General features: G+C 39.4%; 1 protein-coding gene across 2 annotated transcripts; it reads right to left on the reverse strand.

The window, feature by feature from the left end:
- Positions 1-425: 425 nt before the first annotated feature.
- On the reverse strand, positions 426-25,706 carry lonrf2 (LON peptidase N-terminal domain and ring finger 2). Of its 2 annotated transcripts, XM_033022565.1 has the most exons (12): positions 24,746-25,704; positions 17,042-17,160; positions 16,822-16,944; positions 16,361-16,519; positions 15,122-15,329; positions 14,686-14,776; positions 14,342-14,456; positions 12,959-13,080; positions 10,461-10,619; positions 8,545-8,707; positions 5,444-5,593; positions 426-1,848 (listed from the first exon to the last, which is right to left on the reverse strand). In XM_033022565.1, exons 1-12 carry the CDS (start codon positions 25,470-25,472, stop codon positions 1,684-1,686), a joined length of 2,301 nt encoding a protein of 766 aa, XP_032878456.1. In that variant the 5' UTR covers positions 25,473-25,704; the 3' UTR covers positions 426-1,683. The 2 variants fall into 2 exon arrangements, with proteins under 2 accessions (XP_032878456.1, XP_032878458.1); XM_033022567.1 differs by lacking the exon at positions 16,361-16,519 and having other exon boundaries at positions 24,746-25,706.
- Positions 25,707-26,463: the final 757 nt, after the last annotated feature.

A 26,463-nucleotide genomic window follows, 5' to 3' on the forward strand; every position in this document is an offset into this window, starting at 1 on the left:
TACATATTTACACAAGAAATTGCAGCATATTGTACTGAACACTGTGATTGTGAATCGTGGAAAAAAAAGTGTAGAATCAAAACATGGTAACACATCACACAATGGCGCAAAAAAAAAATTTGCACAGTAAAAAGATCTAGGGCCAGAAATGAGTCCTTCTTTGCTTGCACTAAATTCAAGATTTGAGGGATTTATAATGTGGAACTGCTACTTTATTATTTATTTAGTGCCAAGTGTCAGAGAACAAATTTCAACCACAGACTTTAGGTTACAAGGCCTCTGGTCAAATATATTTTAATGAAAAATGCTTTGTACGGACCATTACATTAAAAACTTAAAAGATCGTCAGTTTCCGGTTCAAGTTCAATGAGGTAGCATACCATGTGCATTTATAATCGGAATGTAAACTGATCTGGGGTTTGCAAAACAAATTCTGCGTCTGTATATACACTCCACATAAGTCACAATAAATGCCAGGAACAATATCAAAGACGATACAAATTGAATCAAAAGTTGACAATATTTGGACAATGCTTTTTCATGAGTCATGTTTTAGTAACAAATATATAACCTTACTCTTTTTGGTTTCAACTTCAACAAACGCAAAGAAGTTATTGTGTTCAAGCAGTACTACAATTTGAAAATGCACGTGAAATTGTACAAATTCAACCATGGCAATACCACAAATCAGTGAATGCTTTTTACGTTACAAACAAAAAAAAACAGTAAAATTCACAGCAACAATACATTTTTCCAAACACACAATGAGTATTTCCCATTACAAGTGTGCAACATTTTTAACAGGCAAGTCGACATAATTTTTGCCATGATGTTAGGAATTAAATGAATTCTAGATGGTTGAATGGCACAATGTTACTGGGAAATCAAAGAAAACTGGTTCCAATACAGTAATGGATTAAACATTTATATGCAGTGAATGGAGGAATCTAAAATAAATCAAAAGTTAAATCAACTTTTGCCTGAAAAATAGCACTCAGAGTGATGATAGGCAAAGGATAGGAAACAGAACTTTCCTGTACCAGTTAAAGTAATTTCTTAAGAATTACTGAGCTTTGAAAATAATTAATAACGTAAGAGTTGAGATATTTTAGATTGTTGAGATCTGAAAAAACAAAAACGTCTAAGATTTGCCAACTGTCTGCATATTTACAGTTGGCAGTAAATCTTAGATGTTTTTGTTTTTTTCAGATCTCAGCAGTGTAAATAGACCATGTTTTATCCATTCAGACACGATGACCAGTTAAAATTAGCTTTCCACATACACTGCCCTTATTCCAAGTTCTGAATACCAGCTATGCCACTCCTGATTTCTTGGAAAGATGAAAGACCTACAATCTATGGACATTAAACATATTATTTCAAGTCTACACAGCACTGTTTAATTTGACCCCACTTGGTCCTCACTACATCTGCATGATGATTTTTTGTTTACCAAGAGAGGTCGACTCTACTTAAACATGTAACTGTTTATCAGCACATTTTCTTTGACTGATTCATGTGGAAAGGGCAACTCGCTGTTCAGTTTTATTTCTCCTTTCAAAAGCTACATGATTTTGCTTTAGACTGGGCCATGATGAGTTTTCCATATGTAGATTCAACTAAAAAGTAACAACCAAGAAGTAATACATTTGGAAGGCAGATATGAATCCCAATAAATCATCATCACAATGGTCGGAACCGTTTTCGGGTCACAAATACCAATACACGGCGAATAGCAATAAGGCGATTTTTGAGCGAGGTCATTGAGAGAACTGCGAGCTGAGCACGACTTTCCAAAGGTAATACAGCTAACAGCCACCAGCACCAGGCAGGGCCATCTTGACTTAACTGCAATACAAAAAAATACAACAATTAACACATTTGTTCTTTATGCTCAATACTTCATTTTTATTATTTTTGCACAGCATGGAAACCGGCCCTTCGGCCCACCTGATCCATGATGACCATTGACCTCCCGTTCATACTGGTTCTATATCACCCCACTTTCTGGTCCACTCCCTACTCACCAGGGGCGATTTACAGAGGCAAATAATAACCAACAAATCCACAGGTCTTTACGATGTGGGAGAAAACCGGAGCATCCGGAGAAAACCCATATGGTCACAGAGCGAATATGTAAACTCCACACAGACAACACCTGAGGTCAGAATCAAACCTAGGTCTCTGGCGCTGTGAGGCAGCAGTTCTACCAGTTGCATCACAAACCCCATGTACTTTACCTTGCCCTGAAGGAGGTATAAACAATTGGAATATGCATTTTAAAAACCACATGAATCTGATGGTTAATTTTAAATACTGGACCTTTTGAAAATTAGTCAGATCATGTACTAAACTTTTAGTTCTTAAAAACATTTACAGTTTACATTCTTTTTCAACTGAAATTCTTCTCTCTGTTACCAGCCATGAGTACCAAGGCCTCCACTAAAGTGTGATGATTGCAAAGATTGGGCAAGGTAGCTTTATTTCTTCCTATCTACCATGTGGCATCCAATATCAAAAATTATGTAAAAAGGATCAAACAAGGAGTAAGGGTTTAAAACACTTAACCAGGCAGTTCAGGATAACTGGGCCAGTGCTAAAGAATAGCCTTCTGGGTTCCAGTTTCCAACGCACGGCCATTTTGCACATTTGAGTGAACTAACAGGCTAGTAGTAAAGTAGTTGAATAACTACTTTGGTTCTGTCTTCACTAAGGAAGACCTAAACAATCTGCCGGAAATAGCAAGGGACCGGGGGTTAAATGAGATGGAGGAACCGAGTGAAATCCAGGTTAGCCGGGAAGTGGTGTTAGGTAAATTGAATGGATTAAAGGCCGATAAATCCCCAGGGCCAGATGAGTTGCATCCCAGAGTACTTAAGGAAGTAGCCGCAGAAATAGTGGATGCATTAGTGATAATTTTTCAAAACTCTTTAGATTCTGGAGTTGTTCCTGAGGACTGGAGGGTAGCTAATGTAACCCCACTTTTAAAAAAGGGAGGGAGAGAGAAAACGGGGAATTACAGACCAGTTAGTCTAACATCGGTGGTGGGGAAAATTCTGGAGTCAGTTATTAAAGATGGGATAGCAGCACATTTGGAAAGTGGTGAATTCATTGGACAAAGTCAGCATGGATTTATGAAAGGTAAATCATGTCTGACGAATCTTATAGAATTTTTCGAGGATGTAACTAGTAGAGTGGATAAGGGAGAACCAGTGGATGTGTTATATCTGGACTTTCAGAAGGCTTTCGACAAGGTCCCACATAAGAGATTAGTATACAAACTTAAAGCACATGGTAGTGGGGGTTCAGTATTGATGTGGATAGAAAACTGGCTGGCAGACAGGAAGCAAAGAGTGGGAGTAAACAGGTCCTTTTCAGAATGGCAGGCAGTGACTAGTGGGGTACCACAAGGCTCAGTGCTGGGACCCCAGCTATTTACAATATATATTAATGATCTGGATGAGGGAATTGAATGCAACATCTCCAAGTTTGCGGATGACACGAAGCTGGGGGGCAGGGTTAGCTGTGAGGAAGATGCTAGGAGGCTGCAAGGTGACTTGGATAGGTTGGGTGAGTGGGCAAATGCACGTCAGATGCAGCATAATGTGGATAAATGTGAGGATATCCACTTTGGTGGCAAAAACAGGAAAGTAGACTATTATCTGAATGGTGGCCGATTAGGAAAAGGGGAGATGCAACGAGACCTGGGTGTCATGGTACACCAGTCATTAAAAGTAGGAATGCAGGTGCAGCAGGCAGTGAAAAAAGCAAATGGTATGTTAGCATTCATAGCAAAAGGATTTGAGTATAAAGGCAGGGAGGTTCTACTGCAGTTGTACAGGGTCTTGGTGAGGCCACACCTGGAGTATTGCATACAGTTTTGGTCTCCTAATCTGAGGAAAGACATTCTTGCCATAGAGGGAGTACAGAGAAGGTTCACCAGACTGATTCCTGGGATGGCAGGACTTTCATATGAAGAAAGACTGGATAGACTCGGCTTGTACACGCTGGAATTCAGAAGATTGAGGGGAGATCTTATAGAAACTTACAAAATTCTTAAGGGGTTGGACAGGCTAGATGCAGGAAGATTATTCCCGATGTTGGGGAAGTCCAGAACTAGGGGTCACAGTTTAAGGATAAGAGGGAAGTCTTTTAGGACCGAGATGAGAAAATCATTTTTTACACAGAGTGGTGAATCTGTGGAATTCTCTGCCACAGAAGGTAGTTGAGGCCAGTTCATTGGCTATATTTAAGAGGGAGTTAGATGTGGCCCTTGTGGCTAAAGGGATCAGGGGGTATGGAGAGAAGGCACGGATGGGATACTGAGTTAATGATCAGCCATGATCATATCGAATGGCGGTGCAGGCTCGAAGGGCCGAATGGCCTACTCCTGCACCTATTTTCTATGTTTCTATGTAAGTAGTAAATCTGCCCTGGGGCCCATCACTGGCTTAGACTTGCAGCAGCTTCATTGAAATTAATGATAAGAAATGGCAGCGGGGAGAATGATAAAAACATAATTTTACATGATGAAGTCAATCAGTTAAGATATTTAATTTATTGTAAGTGGTATGTGTTAATGATTTAATTTTTAAAAACATTTCCCTTTCAGATTGAGCTTCTTTGCAAACGTCAGGCAAATACGAGGAATGGAAGGAGGCCTTATTGGCTATGAAAGCCATTGTGGGAGTACAGCCAGCCACGGGTACTCGGAAAGACACAGTGCTGACAGCAGTGAGCTGAACTGTTAGTGTAAGACTGTTCTCAGAACCACAGAAGAATCAACATATTCCAAGTACAGAAGACCAGCAAATTTGGAATCAACAGAAGATTTACCCATCCTGTTAATGTAATGGCATGAACTCTGCTTGCTCACTAAAGATAGTGAACATCTTACCCCATGGCAAGTGATAATTAATGTCAAACAACATTGGATTCTGAAAATTCAACTATGAAATTTAACACTACTAATAGTGCAAGTTAAAAATATGTATTTTTTGACTCCTCTCACTAACACCCATGTAAATCTCATTTGTTTTCTGTAGATGAGCAAAACTAATTTAACCTTCCAGTTGAAATTCTGATCTTTGTGGGGTTTTCACAATTTGATTGAAAAACCATGTTGCCTCTTGTACCTCCCCCTTCCCCATAAAAGGTATCACAGGTTCCCTGTGGACGGCACACTTTGGATCAGATCCAATAATGCAGCAATTTGTCTGCTCAAAATATAGAAACTGATTAACTGTTAGTATGGTTGAAAGTGTACATCACCCTTTGTTGCCTCAAAAAAAATCTTTCCAATTGGTTGGAAAACCCATTATGTCTGATTATTTTGTGTGTATGTATGTATTGCACCATTCAGGTTTGAAAGATGCAGGAAATAACTACCAATAAAGTCACCAGCTTAACTGAGCCTGCAATATTATTGCACAATCCTAGTTACCTGAGGTATTGGCACCTTTCCCGGCATTGGTCCAAAGTGATTCAGGATTTGAGTTCTCATATCATCCTTGAGAGATTTGAACCAATTGAAGGCTTGGTCATACACAGAGTCAGACAGAGAAACAAGTTCATTATACTCTTCCCCTTCCACCTGTTAAAACAAGAAAAGTTAATTGCTTAAAGGAAACTTCAGGATAAAAAAAGAACAAGCTTTTGGTAATTTTTTTCACAATTCACTCATTCATATTTTTTTACAACATTGGCAAATCCCAATTTACAAAATCATTTTAAGCATCATGTCACATCATAAAATAACTACAACTCAAATTCAGTTCCAACAAGTAGTGAAACATACTGAGAGTGGAAAATTATTAGTCCTCAATTGTGCATTAAATATTCCCAAGATTGCTATACTTTCAATAACTTTTAGTGGGTATTAGATGCATCACAGTCAGAATCATTATTCCTGCCTTCCAAAAACGAAACCCCACGATACCACTATCTCCAGTTTTGTGAGAACACAATTGTATTTGAATCTTTATGGAAAACTATCAAATACATTGGGCCAGAGATGCCAACATAACGGGCTGAACATAGAAAAGCACACACAATTTTAAAGATGTACTTAATCCAAAATTATAACGTTCGTTCAAAGCCTTTCATGGTACATGATGTAATCTTCCTGGTTCAGGCCTGATTCACACAAACAAATCTCCAGAAGAGAGAAATGTTTGTTTTCTCAGGCACAGCACTAATAGATACATCTAAAACATTTTACTGATGGAATATTTATAATAGGAGACAAAGTATTAATTTACTTTCTTCAATTTAGTCTGATTAAATTTAAGCATAGTTATTAAATATTTTAAAATAACAAGATTTAAGTAAATCAAATGCACGTCAATGCATGGTAGACAAAAATGCTGGAGAAACTCAGTGGGTGCAGCAGCATCAATGGAGCAAAGGAAATAGGCAACGTTTCGGGCCGAAATCCTACTTCCGCCTGAAATGTTGCCCATTTCCTTCGCTCCATAGATGCTGCTGCACCCACTGAGTTTCTCCAGCATTTTTATCTACCTTCACTTTTCCAGCATCTGCAGTTCCTTCTTAAGCACGTTAATGCATAGTTTGAATGTTTGGGACATTCAAAGGCATTCACAATTCATGACAGGCTTGACATCAGACTTTAGAAGTTTTTTTTTGTTTTTTTTTTAATTCAGACGGTTTCCGGGCAGGGCTTGTCTACCCCATCTACGTGAAGTCAATTCACATGAAAGTTAAGTCACATGTTAAGTTTGTCATTTTAAACTGGGATGCCTTCAGGCAGCAAGTTAATAATGGTGCATCTGAAAAAGCAATTTCATATTTGCACACAAAGCTGTGAACCTGGGCAGCTCCTGTGTTTTGCATAAAGGGTATCTGGAAAATATATAATATTTTGATTTCCAGAAAGCATTTGATAATTTGTTGGATCAAATATTATTGTGGTAAATATAACCTTGTGGTGCAAGAGGTAGTGTATTGGCATTGACAGAAAATTGTCCAATTAACAGGGCAAAGAATAGACATATATTGGGATTGTTTTCTGGTTGGCAAAAAAGGTAACGCATGGTGTGCCACATAGATGTGTCATGAACCTCAATTTATTATAATGATGGATGTAAAATATAGTAGGTGAAGATAACATAAGGAGGCTACAGAAGGGATATAGATAAGTTGTGAGCAGGCAAATATCATGAAAATAGAGCATAATATTAGTAGAAAATATGATATTGTATACTTTTCCAAGATGGTGTGAGATTGTAGAATGTTGAGATGCAGAAAGGTTTGGGTGGCAAAAGGGCTTGGATGCAGGTACAGCAAATAATTAGGAAAGAAAACATATTGTTTGCTTGTGGTTTAAGAGGTAATGTACTGGCAATGACAGAAAATTGTCTGATTAACAGGGAAAATAATAGACATATTGGAATTCAGAATCTCCATCGATGCTGCCTGACTTGCTGAATTACTCCAGCACTTTATGTCTTTCTTTGGTATAAACCAGCATCTACAGTTCTTTGTTTCTATAATGTTAATTATTACTGGAGAATTATGGTCATGCTTGTATTTGAGAGACCAAATTTGGACTGTAGTGACAGCATTGATCTTAACAATATTAATACATTAGAAGTAATTACAAGTTTTACTACATTAATACTTGGAATGGGAACATTGCCTTATGAGAAAGAGTTGACAGGCTAGGTTTGTATCCACTGGAACTTAAAAACGCAAAAGACCACTGAAACCAAAAAGATCCCAAAAGATGTTAATAAAATGGGCTTGGGGAGGATTTTTTTCCTGTCACAGAATCTACAACTGGGGATGAATGTTAAAAATAAGGGGTTGCCAAGTTATTTGAGTAAAGGCATCAAAGGTTATGGAGAAAAGGCAGACGAACAGAGTTGAGAGGGAAGAATAGATAGGCATGATCGAACGGCAGGCCCAATTCTGCTCATATGTCTTATGAATGGTAATTCGGCTAGTCGTGATCTCATTAAATTGCTGAACAGGCTTGAGGGGCTGTGTGGCTAGATCTTGCTCCTAATTCGTAAGAATGATATGTTAATCTCCAGCAATGTGTTCTCTGGCCTGTATTGGTCTTGCAAAGATAGTTCAGTGATGGAAACCACTGTGATGATGGAATGGATGGATATCCCAAGCAAAATAGCAAATTCTTTATTGCTCTACCAAATTACTTCAGAGATTAAACTAAATGGAAAACATCACCTTTTCCTTTAGTTGCTTTCAGGGGTAATTGACTAACTAACACATGGAAAAAATGTGTCAGAAGGGACTGCAGATGCTGGTTTAAATCGAAGACTGACACAAAAAGCTGGAGTAACTCAGTGGGACAGGCAGCATCTCTGGAGAGAAGGAATGGGTGACATTTTGGGTTGAGGCCCTTCTTCAGTCTGAAACATCATCCATTCCTTCCCTCCAGAGACACCGAGTTACTCCAGCTTTTTGTGTCTACATGGAAAAAAATATTTAATTTAGTTCATGCTGTGACAAGTTGATTGCTACATTAAGACCCAGGAGGAAAACAAAGTTAAATCTATTTACCTTCTTGTCTACCAGATATTCAATATTAGCAGTGTTATATCCGTCTCTCCGTCCATGGTGTAACACTTTAAATCGACGTTTGCCAACTGTATCAACTACAGAGCGTCCATCAGGGAAAAACTTCACATCCCTGACTTCTAGCATGCAGCCATAATCAGCAAATCTAAATTAAAAAAGGGCACAAATGGTGGTGAGGTTAAGAAGCAAAGGTTGTATAATCTCAATTGAAAATAGTTAATATACTATACACCAAGCGTTTCAAATGGTCTAACTAAATTTAATTTCCTTTTGCATCCAAAAGTCAACAATTTCTAAGTCCATATATTTTCCACCAATGCATTGAAATAAAGCGAATGGCTGAGCTATCATGTCAGTACAAGAATGACCATCACCATGAACAAGCATGGTGTATCTTTACCTTGCACAAATAGTGCTACACTTCATTGGAACCTCATTGTATATTATCAGGACCACATCAATACTTTCCTTCAATGTCACACTATTATTTAGCCTCTCTTTAATCCTTCCACGTCTGAAATGTGTTCATTCTTCTTCCTAACTCTTAACTGTTATGGTCACACTTTCCTTTTGCACTTTGAATTGATTACATAACTTTGCATTAAAACATTGGGAAGCTTTCCAGCATTTACTCAATACCTACCAGACACCGCCATTTCCAATTGGCAGCTGTCCTATCAGTCCACCCCATTTCATCTCAAAAATACTACCCACAACAAAGGTTATCCTGGGACAAAGACTGGATAGACTTGGTTTATACTCTCTAGAATTTAGGAGATTGAGAGGGGATCTTATAGAAACTTACAAAATTCTTAAGGGGTTGGACAGGCTAGATGCAGGAAGATTGCTCCCGATGTTGGGGAAGTCCAGGACAAGGGGTCACAGCTTAAGGATAAGGGGGAAATCCTTTAAAACCGAGATGAGAAGAACTTTTTTCACACAGAGAGTGGTGAATCTCTGGAACTCCCTGCCACAGAGGGTAGTCGAGGCCAGTTCATTGGCTATATTTAAGAGGGAGTTAGATGTGGCCCTTGTGGCTAAGGGGATCAGAGGGTATGGAGAGAAGGCAGGTACGGGATACTGAGTTGGATGATCAGCCATGATCATATTGAATGGCGGTGCAGGCTCGACGGGCCGAATGGCCTACTCCTGCACCTAATTTCTATGTTTCTATGACATAACTACCAGCATGGTTTAAACATCTCACCCTATAGTTATGTAGACCAATTCATACTTTAATAGTAACTCAGTTTTCTTTATTCACTGCTTTTATATCAGTTCAGTTATAGATGCAATCACCATAAAATTAAAAAAAAACAAACTTGCTCAGATATCCCCCACAGTGAATTGCTTAACAAGTTTCCTCAACTTTGCCTGGTGGTGGGAAGGGAGTGAAAGCATCGAGTTAAAGTTCTCAGAATATTTTATGTAAAATGTTTGTATCTACTATTAATGATATTGCATCTTACAGGCAATCAAATTTTAATAAACTAAATATGCAAAACATCAAAAATGTTGCTAAAACAATCTCTTTGATCTAGACCCTGCCAAATAATACTATTCAATATTTGAGTATTATTGTTTGGCCACGGCCAGACAGTGTGTCCTTCACATTTAGTACACTAAAAAAAGCTTTGCAGCTAACAAATTATTTTTTAAGTGTAGTCATTGTTCAAATGTTGGCAGATGCAAGGTCACGAAACAAAACAGTTAACATGTAATCCACCTTGCATGAGTGTTAAATACTAGTCACTGTTCAAAGAAATGCAGGAGCATTTTCCAGTCTCAAAAATCATTTTCTGAAAATAGCTCTCAATCCCATATATGCAAATTAAAAAGTGAAACCACTGAGCCAAGGATGGCACCAGTGTGTATATTTAGGTTGCCTTCGTACATACCCTTTAAGTTCATTTCCAACGCACATTCCAAATTGCTTGGTGCCAGTTTCCATACACATGCGGATCATAAGTCGATATCGTGGTTCAAAAACATGGAGAGGACATGGAATAGTTGGGAAGCTCATGGTGCAGACAAAAATCGGAACATTTTCAGTGAGGCTACAAAAGTAAATAAACATGCATTCGCTCAATGTTTGCTCACTCTGTTGGTGATTTAATGGTTAGTTGAAACATCAGGGCCAAAGCAATATATAAACATTTCATTGGGAAGTCAAGAGGCCATCAGTCAATTCTTAATTGCAAGTATTAAAGTGCGTTTAATTATCAAACCGTGATGCAGCATTCTTAAAATGAATTTTAACACTTACAGATGGAAATAATTCTACACTAGATGGTCTCTAAGAAAACTCAAATTTTCCTGTTTCTATATTTCTCCTTTCTTCATACCCGTGACAATTTAAAAGTTGAAATCTTGCTTTGACATTTGATCCTAGAAGTAAATCCCTAAACTACCTTCAGATCTCTAATGGGAGTTTCAAGTCATTTCTATTTGGTCTCAGAACTATTGAAAATAATTTGTTCCTACCTTCCCCCTTTTACAGCCTCAATTATTTTCCCAAACTAGGCAAAATGCTGCAGCACCCACAGTGTATCCTCAACCTCCAACATTTCCTCAAAATGGAGTTCAATAGTTTGCACAGAACTCTGAAGATGTTAGAGGCTTGCAATTACTTCATTGTCTTTACATGATACATCTCGGTGTTAAATCAAAAAAGGAACAAATCAGGCAACATTGTTTACTGAGATCACCCAGATATTTTTATCTGCGAGAGCCCTCTGCTCCAGATAAGTTTACACACCTTTACAGTAGCATTTGAAGCAACTGCAAACCATACCAGTTAAACAATTTTACTTCTTGTGCTTTGCTACTACATTTGACAATGGCACTTCCTCTTCGTGTGTAACAAACAAATGGCAAGTTGTCGAGTATGAAGATGGGCCCCGACCCAAAACATCACCTATCCTCAACTTCACCTGTTTTCCAGACCCGCTGAGTTATACCAGCACTTTGTGGCCCTTCATGTAAACCAGCATCTACAGTGCCTCGTTTCTATGGCAAGTCGTTGATGTCAGATAGGTCTGGGCGACCTATTTTTTAAATTTCTTTTAATAGATCCGCATTGATTGCATTTATTGATCTTTCACTTTCCAAATGATAATCTCTTGGTCCCAATTATCTTATTGAAAGATTTGACACCATCAATCTTTTTAAATTTAACAGTTGCAATCCTCCAATCTTTTGGCATCACTCCCATGTCTTAACACTCTTTTGTGAACTTGGGAGGGGACATATTCAACTGGTCTTTACAGTGTTACAAATCGTTGTTGCATCAATTGCATAATATCCCAGGAACTTGTCAGTGCTAGCCATTCATACTTGCCACCAATCTCTGAGAAACTTCACTTATGCCTTGCATCACACAGGCAAGCTCCACATTAATGCTTTTTATTCATTCACTGGATATGGATTTCCTGAGCAGTACCAACATTTGCTTGCTAACACTAGGTAAAACTACCAGCACTTTTAAAAAAAGACTAGAGTTTCATGATGAATCTCTATTTTATCACCTTTCTTTAGACTTGATTATATTTAAAAAATAACAACTTTTAAAATAATTTTGAGCTCTTGGATTGGGCAGACTAATGCAGGTTAATCTAGTTGCTCCTAAGCAGGAGGGGAAAGGCAAACACTTGCCCATCAAAAACATTATTACTCAAGCAAGATTTAAGACTTCAATTAACTTGCTTCAAGTAAAAACATGCTATAATCAAGGTTTATTTTAAACTTACCACAATGCTTTTACAAAAATATATAGATAATCCTCTTTCTGGGTTTCAAATCAAACCAATGATTAGTTATCTCATTGTTAAGCAATTGAGTAAATGCTCTCTATTGCTATTCTGGAGACATCACTAATTTACACCAACAATTAAAATAGTAATTATTTTGGAAGTTCACGTCCCATTGTCTTGATGGGGGTGAAATAGAAAACAGTTTGCAAGGGTTTCTGTTGAGTTAAGTAGACGGTTCAAGAAATTCACATATAATTAATGGCACATTTCCTGAATCTGCACAATTGCTTAAGGGATGAGATTAGATTTTTATTTTTAAACCCACACAAGGGCAGGAATAATACCATATGCACTTGGCTGCCAGCATAATCAAGAACCAGTCACAACCTGGTCACCCCCTCTTTTCCCCTCTCCAATCAGGGAAGAGCTACAGAAATTTGAAAACGCATAGCTCCAGATCCAGTTTCTTTCCAGCTGTTATCAGGCAACTGAACAGCTCTGTCATCAGCTAGGTTATCCTGATCTCCCATCTATATCATTGGAGAACTTTGAACTATATTTAATCAGACTTTTCGGACCAATGTTATACAATAATTAACTAAAGCTAAAAACAAATTCCAGACCACAAATTAAGTTTGACATACTTGGACAGCTCTTCCATTTCTTCTTCATGAAACTTCTTTCGCTCTTTTAATTCTTCAGGCATGTTTCGAACAATCAGGTCTTCTATCAAGAACGTCTTACCAAAAGCCCTTGTTTCCAAATACTGTAGCAAAAAGCAAAAAAAAATACACTAAATCTAAATAAATAAAGCACATCTTAAAATGTTAGACAGAAAACAGTTTGAAAAATGTGCAAAATCCTGGGCTATTTAGTGCTTGGTGTGATAATCGAAATAGTTATTAAATGAGGTATATTGGTCTTTATTCGGTCAGACGGCAATTGCATACAAAACCTGTCTATCAACTTTTTAGTTCATTATCAGGAGTGGTATTTCATTTCAGCTAACATTCACTTCTATCTCCCATCTTCCAAATACTGTTAAGGCAGATACAGTGTACCCTCTTTGTAAAATGTAACTCTGCAATGTTACTAGTCTACACAAATGTTACGGCCAAGTACGTAGTTATAGCCATTGAAACGAGTTAATTGTTTATTGTCATCTGCGATTAAAAATATTTAAAAATTAGATGCTTTGAGTTTGGAGTCTGCTGGGAACGTCTGCTTCCCCAATGAATAAAGACTTTCATTTTTACAACTTCAGTGTCTTCAACTAACTCAGTTCTCAAGCCACAATAATAGGTGAACAGGATCGGATGCAAGTGGCCAGTAGAACAAGGCCACTCAACATTGCACTGGAATCATCAGATCTGGAAGTAACAAAGGCATGGACAGGGATTTCAGCAGCAAATGAGCTAAGGCTGGTGAAGTTGGACAACATTGAACTGTCTTAATGATAGTGGGGATGTGTGATCAGAAACTGGGTTAAATATGACACCAAGATCACAACATTCTGGTTTTATTTCAGACATCTTCCAAATGCTCCATCATCCTTGCTTCTCATTTCCTCCAGTCCTACAACTCCCACATATCATTGATCCTCTAATCCTGGCAATCTGAAAGTTTTCCAAATGGAATCGCCCCAGCACTGGTGGCTGCAACTTTAATGATCACAAACTTTGAAATTCCTAAATCTCTACATCTCTGTCCCTCTTTAATATTCTTTGACCAAAAAATTTGTAAGATGTCCTAATATCTCTTTACGAGACTCAGTGTCAAGTCACAATGAACCGTTGTGTGTAAATGGACACATGCAAGTTGTATGCTTCTGTTGGGAGTGCAAGTACATAATTTATTCCAAAAGTTCCTTCAATTGTTTTTTGTTTACATATGGTGTACATGTTCTCTAATGGAAGTTGTAACAAATAAACTTCACCAACATTATTAAAAATTAACAGAACCACAGCCTGTAAAAAACTATTTAGGCCATTTCAAAATACTATGTACCATTGAATTTGCACACTAACCTCTGCTACATTTTCTTTACAAAGTGGACATCTGGAATTATGATCCAGAGAACGTTCTAAACACCTCAGACAGAAGGTGTGCCCACAGGAAGTGGTGACAGGTTCATAGAACAATCTGTGGAGAGAAAAAAGGAACACATTTTATGTTGATATAAATCTCTCCATTACTTAAATAAGAGCTTTAATGCTCATAAATTATACAAGCTGGAGATAGTATTTATATGAAATCTTCTAACAGAGCAATATGATGTGGTGTTACACTGACCAATTACACTGCAAATCAAAAAAATTCAAAAGGAAGTCTTCGTTAGACATGAATCAGAAGAGATTAAAAATATAAATACCTCATACAAAGAGAACATTCGAAATCTGATGGATCCACAAGGTGAACGGGAATTTCCCCATGTGCTTTGGAAGTAAAAGGTGCAAATTCGTCTGAATGAAGGAAAAAACGTTTGTTTTTTTAAAAACTGATAAAAAAAAAAAAAAAATACAGAACAAGTACAAAGCTGCCTTAGAGGAATTGGTTTTAGTAGAGTAATCATCAACCAGTTGAAGAGGTGCAAAATGGTGCCCTCAGGCAAAGGAAAGATCAGATTAAAATTTAACATTTTAAATATTAATTCTCATGTACTTCATATCCACTCGACTTGAATTGCAATATTCATATCATGCTTTAATAATTATCTACCATTCATCAGTGAGGGATAGAGTGAAGGGTAAATAGTTACATTGTGTTGGACATTTCATGCAGGACAAACGATTTAAAAAAAATCAAACCTTTTTTAGCCATTTTGTTGGGTCTTTTGAAGTTTTCGCAGAACTCTGCCTCACTTGATAGCTTTCTCTTGCAGCTGTCATGAATTGAACTGGATGGAGCTAGTTCAACCGACAGAGAATTTTCTCTGAGTGTTATCTTGGACTTAGTCAATGTTTGATTAGATTCATGTGGCTCCTCGACTACAGATTTATTCATATTGACCAAAGACTGGCAAGGAGAGAACGAACATGTTAGACAGTGATATTCCTCATGTTCATCTACAGATGTATTAAAGAATATTTGATTAATAGTATATTAAAGAAGGTTGATTAGTAGTATATCAAGACTCTTTTACAAACATTTATATTAATCTACAAAAATCCTCTTTATCAAGATTTTCTGACGAAATGTACTTGGTCTTTGAATCTTTGTATAGTCTCAAAATCAATGAGTTTCCACAAAGCCGAAACAAGGTTTATTTTTATCTGCTAGTCATTGTACAAGCCATCACATGTTCTATTTGGCCAACCTACAGAGCAGTATGCATTTTGTTTACATCATGCAACGTTAATTACATTTTATTTTTTCAATTAACAATGAAACAGATAGGATCACAGACAGTATGAACCAAGAATGTTAAGGGTCTATCCTAACCAGAAATATTGGATGAAATGGAAGATTCTATGCTCATGACTGCCTGAACATGGAGTGAATGACGAGCGTTGCCTAGTCCACCTCAGGCTTGTTACTTTCTTGAATCCAGTCCATCTTCACGGCCCATTGCATCAGGAAGGCTGGGAGTATTATCAAGGTTGTCTGCCACTGAGGCCATTCCCTTTTCAATCTACTACGCTCCAACACCTAGATTTAAGAACAGCTTCTTCCCCACGGCTATCAGACTCCTGAACCAATCACCTCTTTCACACTCACTTCCCTGAGGGGCTGCCGTGCACTTCATCATTCAGTTTTTCCATTGTTGCGCTTTTTTTTACTACTTCAGTTGTACTACAATCCATGCAGCATTCTACTGCTTTGCATTTGTGATTGTGTATATTGTTTCACTTATTGTATTGCTGACTTACTCTACCATGCATGCGTGTACTTACATTTCATTATACCATGAATCTGATATATGTTATGATCCAGAATAAAATAGATAGTCCCAGAAATCAAGTTTCAGATCATTTGTTTGGTCTTAACTTAATGAGCTAGTCTTGCATTTAAACAAAATGATTAAGATGTTTAGAGTTAACGTGTACCTCAAAAGGTCCATTAACTGCTCCAGCTTCGAGAACCGGCGCAGAATTGAGAGTGCTGAGAAAAGTAGGCTTGGGTCTAATAGATGACTGCACCCGCACGTTGGTTATTAGGGCGTCCTCCATATTTTCCACAACAGGAGCAAAAATATCACACATGATCTAGGAAATGAAAGCAAATATCTCACTTAAATTGAGAAATGAAGATTCTCAATAAACAAGTCGATACTTGAAAGCTTTGGGATATCCAGTCATATTGATCCATTTGTCAAATGACTGGTGAGCAACTTTCAGCCATAAAGCATATAGAATACATTTCACTCTCCAAGTCACACTCTCCCTCATGTGCTAGTTAGTCAGAGAAGAACACCGAATAAAGTTACTAGTCTGTAGCCATCCAAGAACGTAGATACTCATAGTTTTGGGAGGTGGGAGGTACAGGGTCAAAGGAGAAAATAAATTACCTTTTGAGCTTTTACTTTTACAGCTTTCCACTCTGGTCTCAGAGCAAAGCAGTATAAATATTCCTTCAAAGCTTCTTCAATTCTACCCATTTTAGCAAGAGCTTCGGCTTTCCAAAAATGCCCCTGCCAGGAAAACAGTTACAAAACATTGTGTGAGCGTTGCCAATTCAAACATTCAAAAATGCAGGTTCTCATGTCATTTCAGAACACAATGGATTACCTTTGCCTTTAGAGGTTTCATTGCACACGCTTTATCCCCATCACAACGTGCTTCTTCATATTTTCCAAGAGTTACATAAAGTTCTGCACGTTTACACAACATAGAGTAGTCATGGGGTACTGTGGAAATAAATGAAGGATAGAAGTCACTTGCAGAAAATAGTTTAGCAATAAAATTAAATATTGTCAAACATGTTATTTTAAAATGACTCCTACATCTTGTATCTTTGCCCAATGTCTTCTACATTCCAATTATTCTCATTCCCCAGTGTTAATAAGGCCAATTATACATCTTCCCTCAGCAGACAATGATTTTTAAAAATAAGCTGATGGTTTTCCAAAATAACAACCAGACTATTTTAAATAAAATTGATCTAGATTATGCCGAGTGCAGCTAACTAGGACTACGCAAGGTCTTCCAACTGGGATGTTCTAAAGTTATCCACTTCTTACACAAAAGGACACAAAGTCCTGAAGTCACTCAGCAGGGCAGGCAGCATCTGTGGAGAATATGGATAGGCGATGTTTTGGGTCGAGACCCTTTTCCCCCGTCTAAAGAAGGGTCACAACCCTAAATGTCACCTATTCATGTTCTCCAGAGATGCAGCCCGCCCTACTGAATTACTCCAGCACTTTAAGTCTTTTGGGTATTAACCAGCATCTGCAGTTCCTAGTTTCTACATTTCTTACAATTCATTCAACTCATTGCTGAAAAGGCAATTTCTTACCCACTTAGGTCACTACTCGCATCCAAAAAATGGATAGGTCCCACCTGCCTATATCTCTCTGAACCTTTCCTGTCCACTACATCGCTTCACAGGATGCAATAAATTAAAAATCCATATTTTTGATGCAGTGTAACCCTGACATAATGTAGGAGTTGGGGACAACTTTAACACCCAAGCTGTAAGCAAAACTAAGTGACCCAAATTATGAATTGAGACAAAATAACTACATCATTACCAAAATCCAATATGACAAGGCTCTACTATAATTTTTATCTCTGAAGTTAATTTGTATCTGCATAAAGCTGCTGATACAGATTTATCCATCAACAGAGAAATTGCATCGCTAAAGAACAATCAAAATATTTAGTTTTGTTTTGAGATACAGGCCCTTTGGCCCACCAAGTACAAGCTGACCATTGATCTACCGTTCACATTCGTTCTAAGTTATCCCACTTTCTCATCCTCTTCCTATATACCAGGGGCAATTTTACCCGAGGGCAATAAACTTACAACCCCGCACGTCTGTGCGATGTGACAGGAAACTGGAGCATAGGGAGGATTCCCATGCTGTCACAGTGAGAACTTACAAAATTCCACACAGGCAGCACCCGAGGTCAGGATCAAACCCAGAATGCTGTGAGGCAGCAACTCTACCAGCTATGCCATTGTGCCCTCTTTATTAAGCACAAATAGGATTGAATTGACCAATCAAGGCCCTCGCTGTCTGAAACTGCAGCAAAATAGATGAGATCTGCAATTCAGGTCGTTATGCAAGAATTTAGCCTAATTCCAAATTTAATTACTTTGGTTTTTGCTGTGGTGTTACAATGAAGGAATCAACTTTAGGTTTTTAATTCTGTTAATTTTGAAATGTGTGTAAGAAAACGTATTACCAGCTGGGTTTTAATATGACCAATTATACTTAGAGATTAAGTATCAAAGTATTCCATTTTTTAGAAAAATCATGAAAATCAGTTTATACTTTCCTGTCCAGTAAATGAGCTGAGCATTAATGTAAAGAAAACTGCAGCTCTCGTTTTAACACAGCACCCCTTAAAAATGATAACGTGCAATTCGAAATTGCAAGAGGAAGAAAAATGTTAAAGAACAGCCTTACCATGAATATCAAAATAAAAAACAATTGCAGACAATGTTTTCTATACTTTGAACAGAGGCAGTTGTGCGCAAAATTGGAAATATGTTGTATACAAATTGAACTTTCATTTAACCCAAATATAATGTATGTCCGCTTCTGATGAAACAAAATGCCCCTCGTTACTTAACAGAAAATGTTGATAGCAAGCCAAAGAGGAAAACCAACACAGATGTGGGACGCAGAAAGAGGAAAGTTCAGAGTCTACAAAATTGTAGATACTAATAATTTGGATAAAGGGATCTGTTTAAAAGTTGCAAATTATATGAAAAGAGCATACATAATCCATAAACAATAATCAGTTGGTCTGTTAACATAGATGGAAAAAGAAGCTTGGAATATTACGTCATAATAATTGTTCCCATTTCTCCAAACTCTTAATAGCCTTGCCATTGCCAAGTTAACCAAACAGCTTGCTTTTCTTCCCCCCAACCAAGAATTTTGTCCTAATACTACATCCGTTGATTTACAGCATCATGTTTCTTATTGAGGCACTCATCCTGTCAAGAGATATCCTTCAGTCTGAAGAAGGGTCTCGATCAGAAATGTCACCCATTCCTTCTCTCCAGAGATGCTGCCTGTCCCGCTGAGTTACTCCAGCAATTTGTGTCTACCAGACATATCTTTCCTCTGTTTTTCACCTTGTCTAACTTATTATCAGTTTAACAAAAAGTCACATGTAATATTGTGCAGTACACCTGACAGAGAGGATGACAAAGCTAAGAATGGGCGTGACACAGATTATGAAGGACCCTGCCTTAAGGCTTTATACATACTTCCATTATGCAAACACAAGTTACGAAATCCTATTTGACCTCAATATTGTTACGCTTAGGGACAAATAACTATCCATACTCGTGAGTAGAAGCAGTAATAGTTTGTTAATTTTTTCCCCCCAAGGCAAACAGCAGGCAAGCAAATGTATACCTGAGAACAAAAAGCCAGTCATAGCAAATCCAGCAGCATTAGCTTGCTTTATGTCAGCATCCAAACACTAGCTTTGGCAGAAGAAACCTTGAATTTATGATCAATGTTCTATAACTAAACACCATACGAGCAAGCCAGATGCAAAACATTAGGATTAATGTCTACAAGGACTTGAGCAAGGTCTGGAAGGTTAGATCACATGGGATATAGGAGGAATTGGCCATTTGGATACAATATTGGCTTGGTGCTACAGGTCACAGGGTGGGGCGGTGAAAGGCTGCTTTTCACAGTTGAAGCCTATGACCAGTTGTGTGCCTCAGGGGCTGATGCTAAGTTCACTGTTATTCATCATACATATTAAGATGATTGAAATATTTCAGATTTTTTAAAACTATATTTCAACAGCAGATTCCAGAATGAGGGATATAAACTTTGGTAATTCAAGATACCCAAATTAACTGTCGATGGTTAGTCCATATAAAATATTAATGCTGAGACTTACATATTTAATAATACAATACAATACAATAATACTTTATTAGCCAAGTATGTTTTACAACATACGAGGAATTTCATTTGCCAAGTCAGCAACAGAACACGCAACATACATTTTAACATAAACATCCACCACAATGACTCCTCCACATTCTTCACTGTGATGGAAGTTGAAAATAAAGTTCGATCTCTTCCCTTCTTTGTTCTCCTGCAGTCAGGGGCCATGAGCCTTCCTTTAACGGGACAATCTTACTCCCGTAGCCGGTGGTCGGGCCCTCCGCGTCAGGGAGATCAAGCTCCTGCATCGGGGGGAATCTCAGCTCCACGCACCGAGCGATCTGACCCCGGGTTGGGACTTGTCGAACCTTCTGCGTCGTTGGAGCTCTCAACATCTATGGTCTCTACCCAAGACTGCGAGTTCTCGATGGTAAAGTCCACAGGCCGCAATTGAAGCGACCCCAGGTAAGTCCACGTCCCGCGTTGGGGCTCAGTCAGTCCCGAGCAAGGCCTCCAGCTCCATTATGTTAGGCCGCAGAGTGACCGGAAATACGACCCGGAAAACAATCGCATCTCTGGCAGGGTAGGAGATTGGAAAAAAAAAAAAAGATTCCCCTGACCCCCTCCCCCTACATAAAATAAACCAGAGAACATTAGCACAAACTTTTTAAACACACTAAAAATAACAAAAAAGACGAAAAAACAGATGGACTGTGGGCGAGGCTGCCAATCATGTTAGGGCAAAGAGGCGATGGCATTATACATCAACCGTGACCTAATTAAACTGGTAGAACAGGCTCTGAATAATTTAGTTCTGTTCCCGTAAGTTACTGTTATACGATAAAAAACAGTAACTTACGTGAACCAAACTAAATTATTCAGAACCTGTTCTACTAGTATGTAAGACTAATTACATCAACAAAACATTACAAAGCCTCAAGATACCAAGAAGGAAAACTTCTGTACAAGTACAGCAGGACCTCCATGCTCCCATACTTTCATCACCTCTGCCCCCTGATCACTCAGCCTCTCAAGCCTGCCTTGCCATTCCATAAAACGATGTCTAATATTAGCTTGGAAAGGGGTACAAAAATGATACCAAGTCTAATAAAGTCATAAAAAAATACTATGGATTAGAATTTCACTCCTTCAACTATAATACTTTAAAATGGTGATCTTAAGATGATTGAAAGATTTCAGAATTTTTTTAACTATTTATTTCAGCAGCAGATTCCAGAATGAGGGATATAAACTTTGGTAATTCAAGATATCCAAATTAACTGTTGATGGTTAGTCCATTTAAAATATTAATGCTGAGACGTACAAATTTTTGTTAGGGCAAAGAGGTTGATGGTGTTATACATCAACCGTGACCTAATTAAATTGGTAGAACAGGTTCTGAATAATTTGGTTCTGTTTCTGCAAGTTACTGTTATACGATAAAAAAAAACCAGTAACTTACGGGAACCAAACTTAATTATTCAGAACCTGTTCTACCAGTATGTTAGACTAATTACATCAACAAAACATTACAAAGTCTCAAGATACCAAGAAGAAAAACTTCTCAGTACCTGCTCCAAACTAAAACAATTCAACGCCATGCAACCTAAAACACATCTCTATTCTTGCAGAAAAATAAAATTCTGACTTTAGATCTTAGTTTAATTTAAAGCAATTCATGATGGACCTTGCATCACAGAAAAGCCAAACCTTTCAATCGAAACAGCAAAATATTTAAATTGAATTTTAAAATTCTGCAAAACTAAGTCACAGTAACAAATATTCTAATATCCAAGAAAGTAGAGAAAAGCTATTTGCTGTGTTCTCGGGGCATAGAAACACAGAAAAAAAATAGGTGCAGGAGTAGGCCATTCGGCCCTTCGAGTCAGCACCGCCAATCAATATGATCATGGCTGATCATCTAAGATCAGTACCCCGTTCCTGCTTTTCCCCCCAATATCCCTTGAATATTTTAGCCCTAAGAGCTAAATCTAACTCTCTCTCTTGAAAACGTCCAGTGAATTGGCCTCCACCACTTTCTGTGGCAGATAATTCCACAGATTCACAACTCTCTGGGTGAAGAGGGTTTTCCTCATCTCAGTCCTAAATGGCCTACCCCTTAGTCTTAAACTGTGACCCCTGGTTCTGGACTCCCCCAACGTCAGGAACAAATTTCCTGCAACTAGCCTGTCCAATCCTTTAACAATTGTATACGTTTCTATAAAATCTCCTCTCATCCGTCTAAATTCCAGTGAATACAACCCCGGCCGACACATTCTTTCATCATATGTCAGTCCCACCATGCAAGGAATGAACCTGGTGAACCCAAGCTGCACTCCCTCAATAGCAATAATATCCTTCCGCAAATTAGGAGACCAAAATTGCGCACATACTCTTGGTGCGGTTTCACCAGGGTCCTGTACAACTGCAGTAGGACCTCCTTACTCCTAAACGCAAATCCTCTCGCAATGAAGGCCAACATGCCATTAGCTTTCTTCACTGCCTGCTGTACCTGCATGCTTACTTTCAGACTGATGTACAAGCACACACAGATCTCGTTGCATCTCCCCTTTTCCTAATCTGACACCGTTCAGATAATAGCCTGCCTTCCTGTTCTTGCCACCAAAGTAGATAACCTCACATTTATCCACATTATACTGCATCTGCCCACTCACCCAACCTATCCAAGTCATCCTGCAGCCACATAGCATCCTCATCGTCACCCGGCTTTCTGTCATCCGCAAACTTGGAGATGTCACATTTAATTCCCTTGTCTAAATCTTTAATATAAATAACTAGGGTCCCAGCACCGAGCCTTGCGGCACTCCACTAGTCACCGCCGGCCATTCTGAAAATGACCCGTTAATTCTTACTCATTGCTTCGTCTGCCAAGCAGTTCTCTATCCATGTCAAAACCCTACCCCCAATACCGTGTGCTTTAATTTTGCACACTAATCTCTTGTGTGGGACCTTGTCAAATACTTTTTGAAAGTCCAGATACACATCCACTGGCTCTCCCTTATCCATTCTACTTGTTGCATCCTCAAAAAATTCCAGATTAGTCAAGCAAGATTTCATAAACATCATGAACCTATGCTGACTTGACTGATCCTGTCACTGCTTTCAAAATGCTCTGCTATAACATTTTGCAGCCATTAAAGAATTTATTTAAAAACAGCCATCAAGCTTCCCACATGATAATCAGCAGATAATCTGTTTAAAAAAAAATATTGATTGAGAAATAAATATTGGCCTAAACAAAGTAATTGGAAGAACTTATTTCCGAGCAAAACAGTGCCCATGGGATCAGTTATATTTGCCAGATAGATCAGAAAGGCTCTAGTCCCCAATTCCTCTGCCTCATCAGCCCAGATTTATGAGCACATAAGACTAGAGTCCACTGACTCAAGAGGCAAGAACAGGTAACAAACCACAGCTACGCAGTAATACTCCGATCCCCGTTAATAAAATGCTTTAAACATCATTCAAAATAACATCGCCACATAATTAACATTAAATATGGATTGACGTGGTTAGTAGTAGCTTCTTCTTCGGACCTCAAGACACTGAAACGCAAATCACTGAGTGCAAGTGTTCATTTACAAAACACAGAGTGCTCGAGGAACTCAAAGGGTCAGCCAAACTCTGGAGAGAATGGACAGGCAACGTTTCAGTCTGAAGATGGGTCCCGACCCAAAACATCGCCTGTCCATTCCCTCCATATTGAATGTACAACCGAGAATGTATTAGTTTTTGCACAGGTCTTGTTTGTACGTATATATTTTTTCTGAATAAAGTTTAATTCATTCCCTCCACAGATGCTGCCTGACTTGCCAAGTTACTCCAGCACTTTGTATTTTGCTCAGGATTCCAGCATCTGCAGTATCTCTACAAGATGTTTGGCTGCGATAATGCATGAAATATATGCATTAATCTACAGTCTATTAAGGAGTGTGTGTGTGTGAGAGAGAGAGAGAGAGAGAGAGAGTGTGTGTGAATGTGACCAGGGGGTGGGGAAGACACTCGGTTAACTGTGTAGGAAGGATCTCCAGATTGAACCAAAGATTGACGCAAAATGCTGGAGTAACTCAGCGGGACAGGCAGCATCTCTGGAGAAAAGGAATGAGTGACGTTTCGGGTCGAGACCCTTTTTCTTGCCACTCGAACATTTTATGTCTGCACTGTTAACTGTCCTACCACAGTTATTTCAACATTATATCTTGCACTAGATGGTGTTCCTGTATCCGTGCACTCTGGAGGGCTTGATTGTATTGATGTATTCGAGTATAGTCTTTTCATTGACTGGATAACAAACAAACAAACAAAAGCTTTTCACTGTAACTCGTACACGTGATAATAATAAACTAAACTACTCTACAGCCGAGTGGCAGCTTGCGGTTCTTACCCAGCGACAGCGCTTGTCCGATGAGCTTCAGGGCGCCCATAAAGTCGCGGCTCTGGTGCAGCGCCTCGGCCTCAGCCTGCAGCCTCCGAGCGCGGCTCTCACACGGGAACCACTTCTCCATTAATTTGCAGAGAACCACATTGGGGCGGAAGCTAGAGTCAGTGGGGGAGACCGGGGATGAGGAGGCCGTGGATCCAGCCCCGGCCCTGGGTCCGGGCAGCACGGCAGCGGGGAGCTTGCAGAGCCGACACTTTGCCGGCGCCTGCTCCAGGCACCGCCGGCAGAAGGAGTGTCCGCACGGCAGCGACGCGGGCTCGAAGAGCAGCCGCAAGCACAAGCCGCAGCCCAGCGGCGACCGCCCGGCAGCGTCCTCTTCCTCGTCGCCTGGACCGAGCGGGTCGCTGGGCCGGAGCTGGCCTGGGCCCTGTGGTCCGCCGCTGCCCTCCATCTCCTTGCTGCGGATACTGGTCGTGATGCTGTCCAGCAGGGTCTGCATGTCTTCGGGCCGGAGTCGGCCCAGTTCCGCTGCCTTCTGGTAGGCCTCCAGGGCCTCGCTGAAGCGGTCGCAGCGGCACAGATCGTCGGCCTGGCGCAGGCAGACGCGCCGCTCGGGGCCCAGCTCCAACAACCTGAACTCGTACATGCCGGCCGCCAGCTCGTCGTTCTTCACCCGGAGAGCCTCGTCGGCCAGTTGCAGCATTTCAGTGCGAGCGCTTGGCACCTCCATCACTAACAACGGCCGAGGCTTCAGTGATAACTAAGTCCCGGGACTGCGATCTAGACTGTGACACAAGGGCACAGCCCCCGCACAACCATTGGGCTGCGGGCTGTTACCTAAGCAGCTCTTCTGTAAATAGCAGTCGGCTGGGCAGGGCCACTAACCGACAGCCTCGGGCTCACGGCGTTTATCAGGGCGGTGGTGAAGTTGATTAGTCAGGGACACAGCAACGAAAAGCCAATAAATTGGAAATTAACCAGACTGAGAACCACAAATGCAGACACAGGGAACTGCTGTTGCTGGAATCTTGAGCAAAACACTTAAACTCAGCAGGTCAGGCAGTAATTGTTGAGGAAATGGACAGGCGAAGTTTCAGGCTGGGATCCTCCTTCAAACAACAGAAACGAAGGAACTGCAGATTCTGGTTTACACAAAATGACAAAGTGCTGGAGTAACTCAGCGGATAAGGTATCTCTGGAGAACATGGTTGTGGATGTTTCGGGTCACGACCCTTCTTCAGAGTCTGAAGCCTGACTCGAAACATCACCTACCCATGTTCTCCAGAGATGCTACCTGATCCACTGAGTTACTCCAGCACTTCATGTCCCTTCTTCAGACTGTCGAGTTGTTCAGGTAACCTGAGCCACTCCATGAGGATCACTTTCTTCAATTTTAAAACAAATGTAACCTCTTTTAAAGAGGAACACATAATAAAATTAACCATCAAAAAGGCAAAAGGGAACTAAGTTACTTGATTTGTGTAGCACCGGTAGAGGAACATCTCATGTTTTCCTTTCGAGAACCATCCTAGCATCTATGGAAAAGAGTTATTGTAATGTTTTGAACAAGTACAAGATCACATGGAAAAAGGTACAACAATAATCTATTTGTATCAATGTGCAAGTTTTACCTTGCACTGCGACAGTTAGACATGTTGATTATAGTTGGCAAAGAAGAACCCTGAAATCATCTGACTGTGATAAAAGTAGTTCACCAAATT

Source organism: Amblyraja radiata, chromosome 6 (genome assembly GCF_010909765.2).
Source record: "Amblyraja radiata isolate CabotCenter1 chromosome 6, sAmbRad1.1.pri, whole genome shotgun sequence".
NCBI lineage: Eukaryota > Metazoa > Chordata > Chondrichthyes > Rajiformes > Rajidae > Amblyraja > Amblyraja radiata.

What these genes read in the sequence shown, in the direction of transcription:
- lonrf2 (XM_033022565.1), bottom strand. Translation starts at nt 25,472, where the DNA reads ATGGAGGTGCCAAGCGCTCGCACTGAAATGCTGCAACTGGCCGACGAG. An exon ending in GAATGTTCTCTTTGTATGAG is followed by an intron (nt 14,457 to 14,685) that starts GTATTTATATTT and finishes TTCTCTCCACAG; the next exon opens with ATTGTTCTATGAACCTGTCA. An exon ending in GAAATGGAAGAGCTGTCCAA is followed by an intron (nt 10,620 to 12,958) that starts GTATGTCAAACT and finishes TTACTTTTGTAG; the next exon opens with CCTCACTGAAAATGTTCCGA.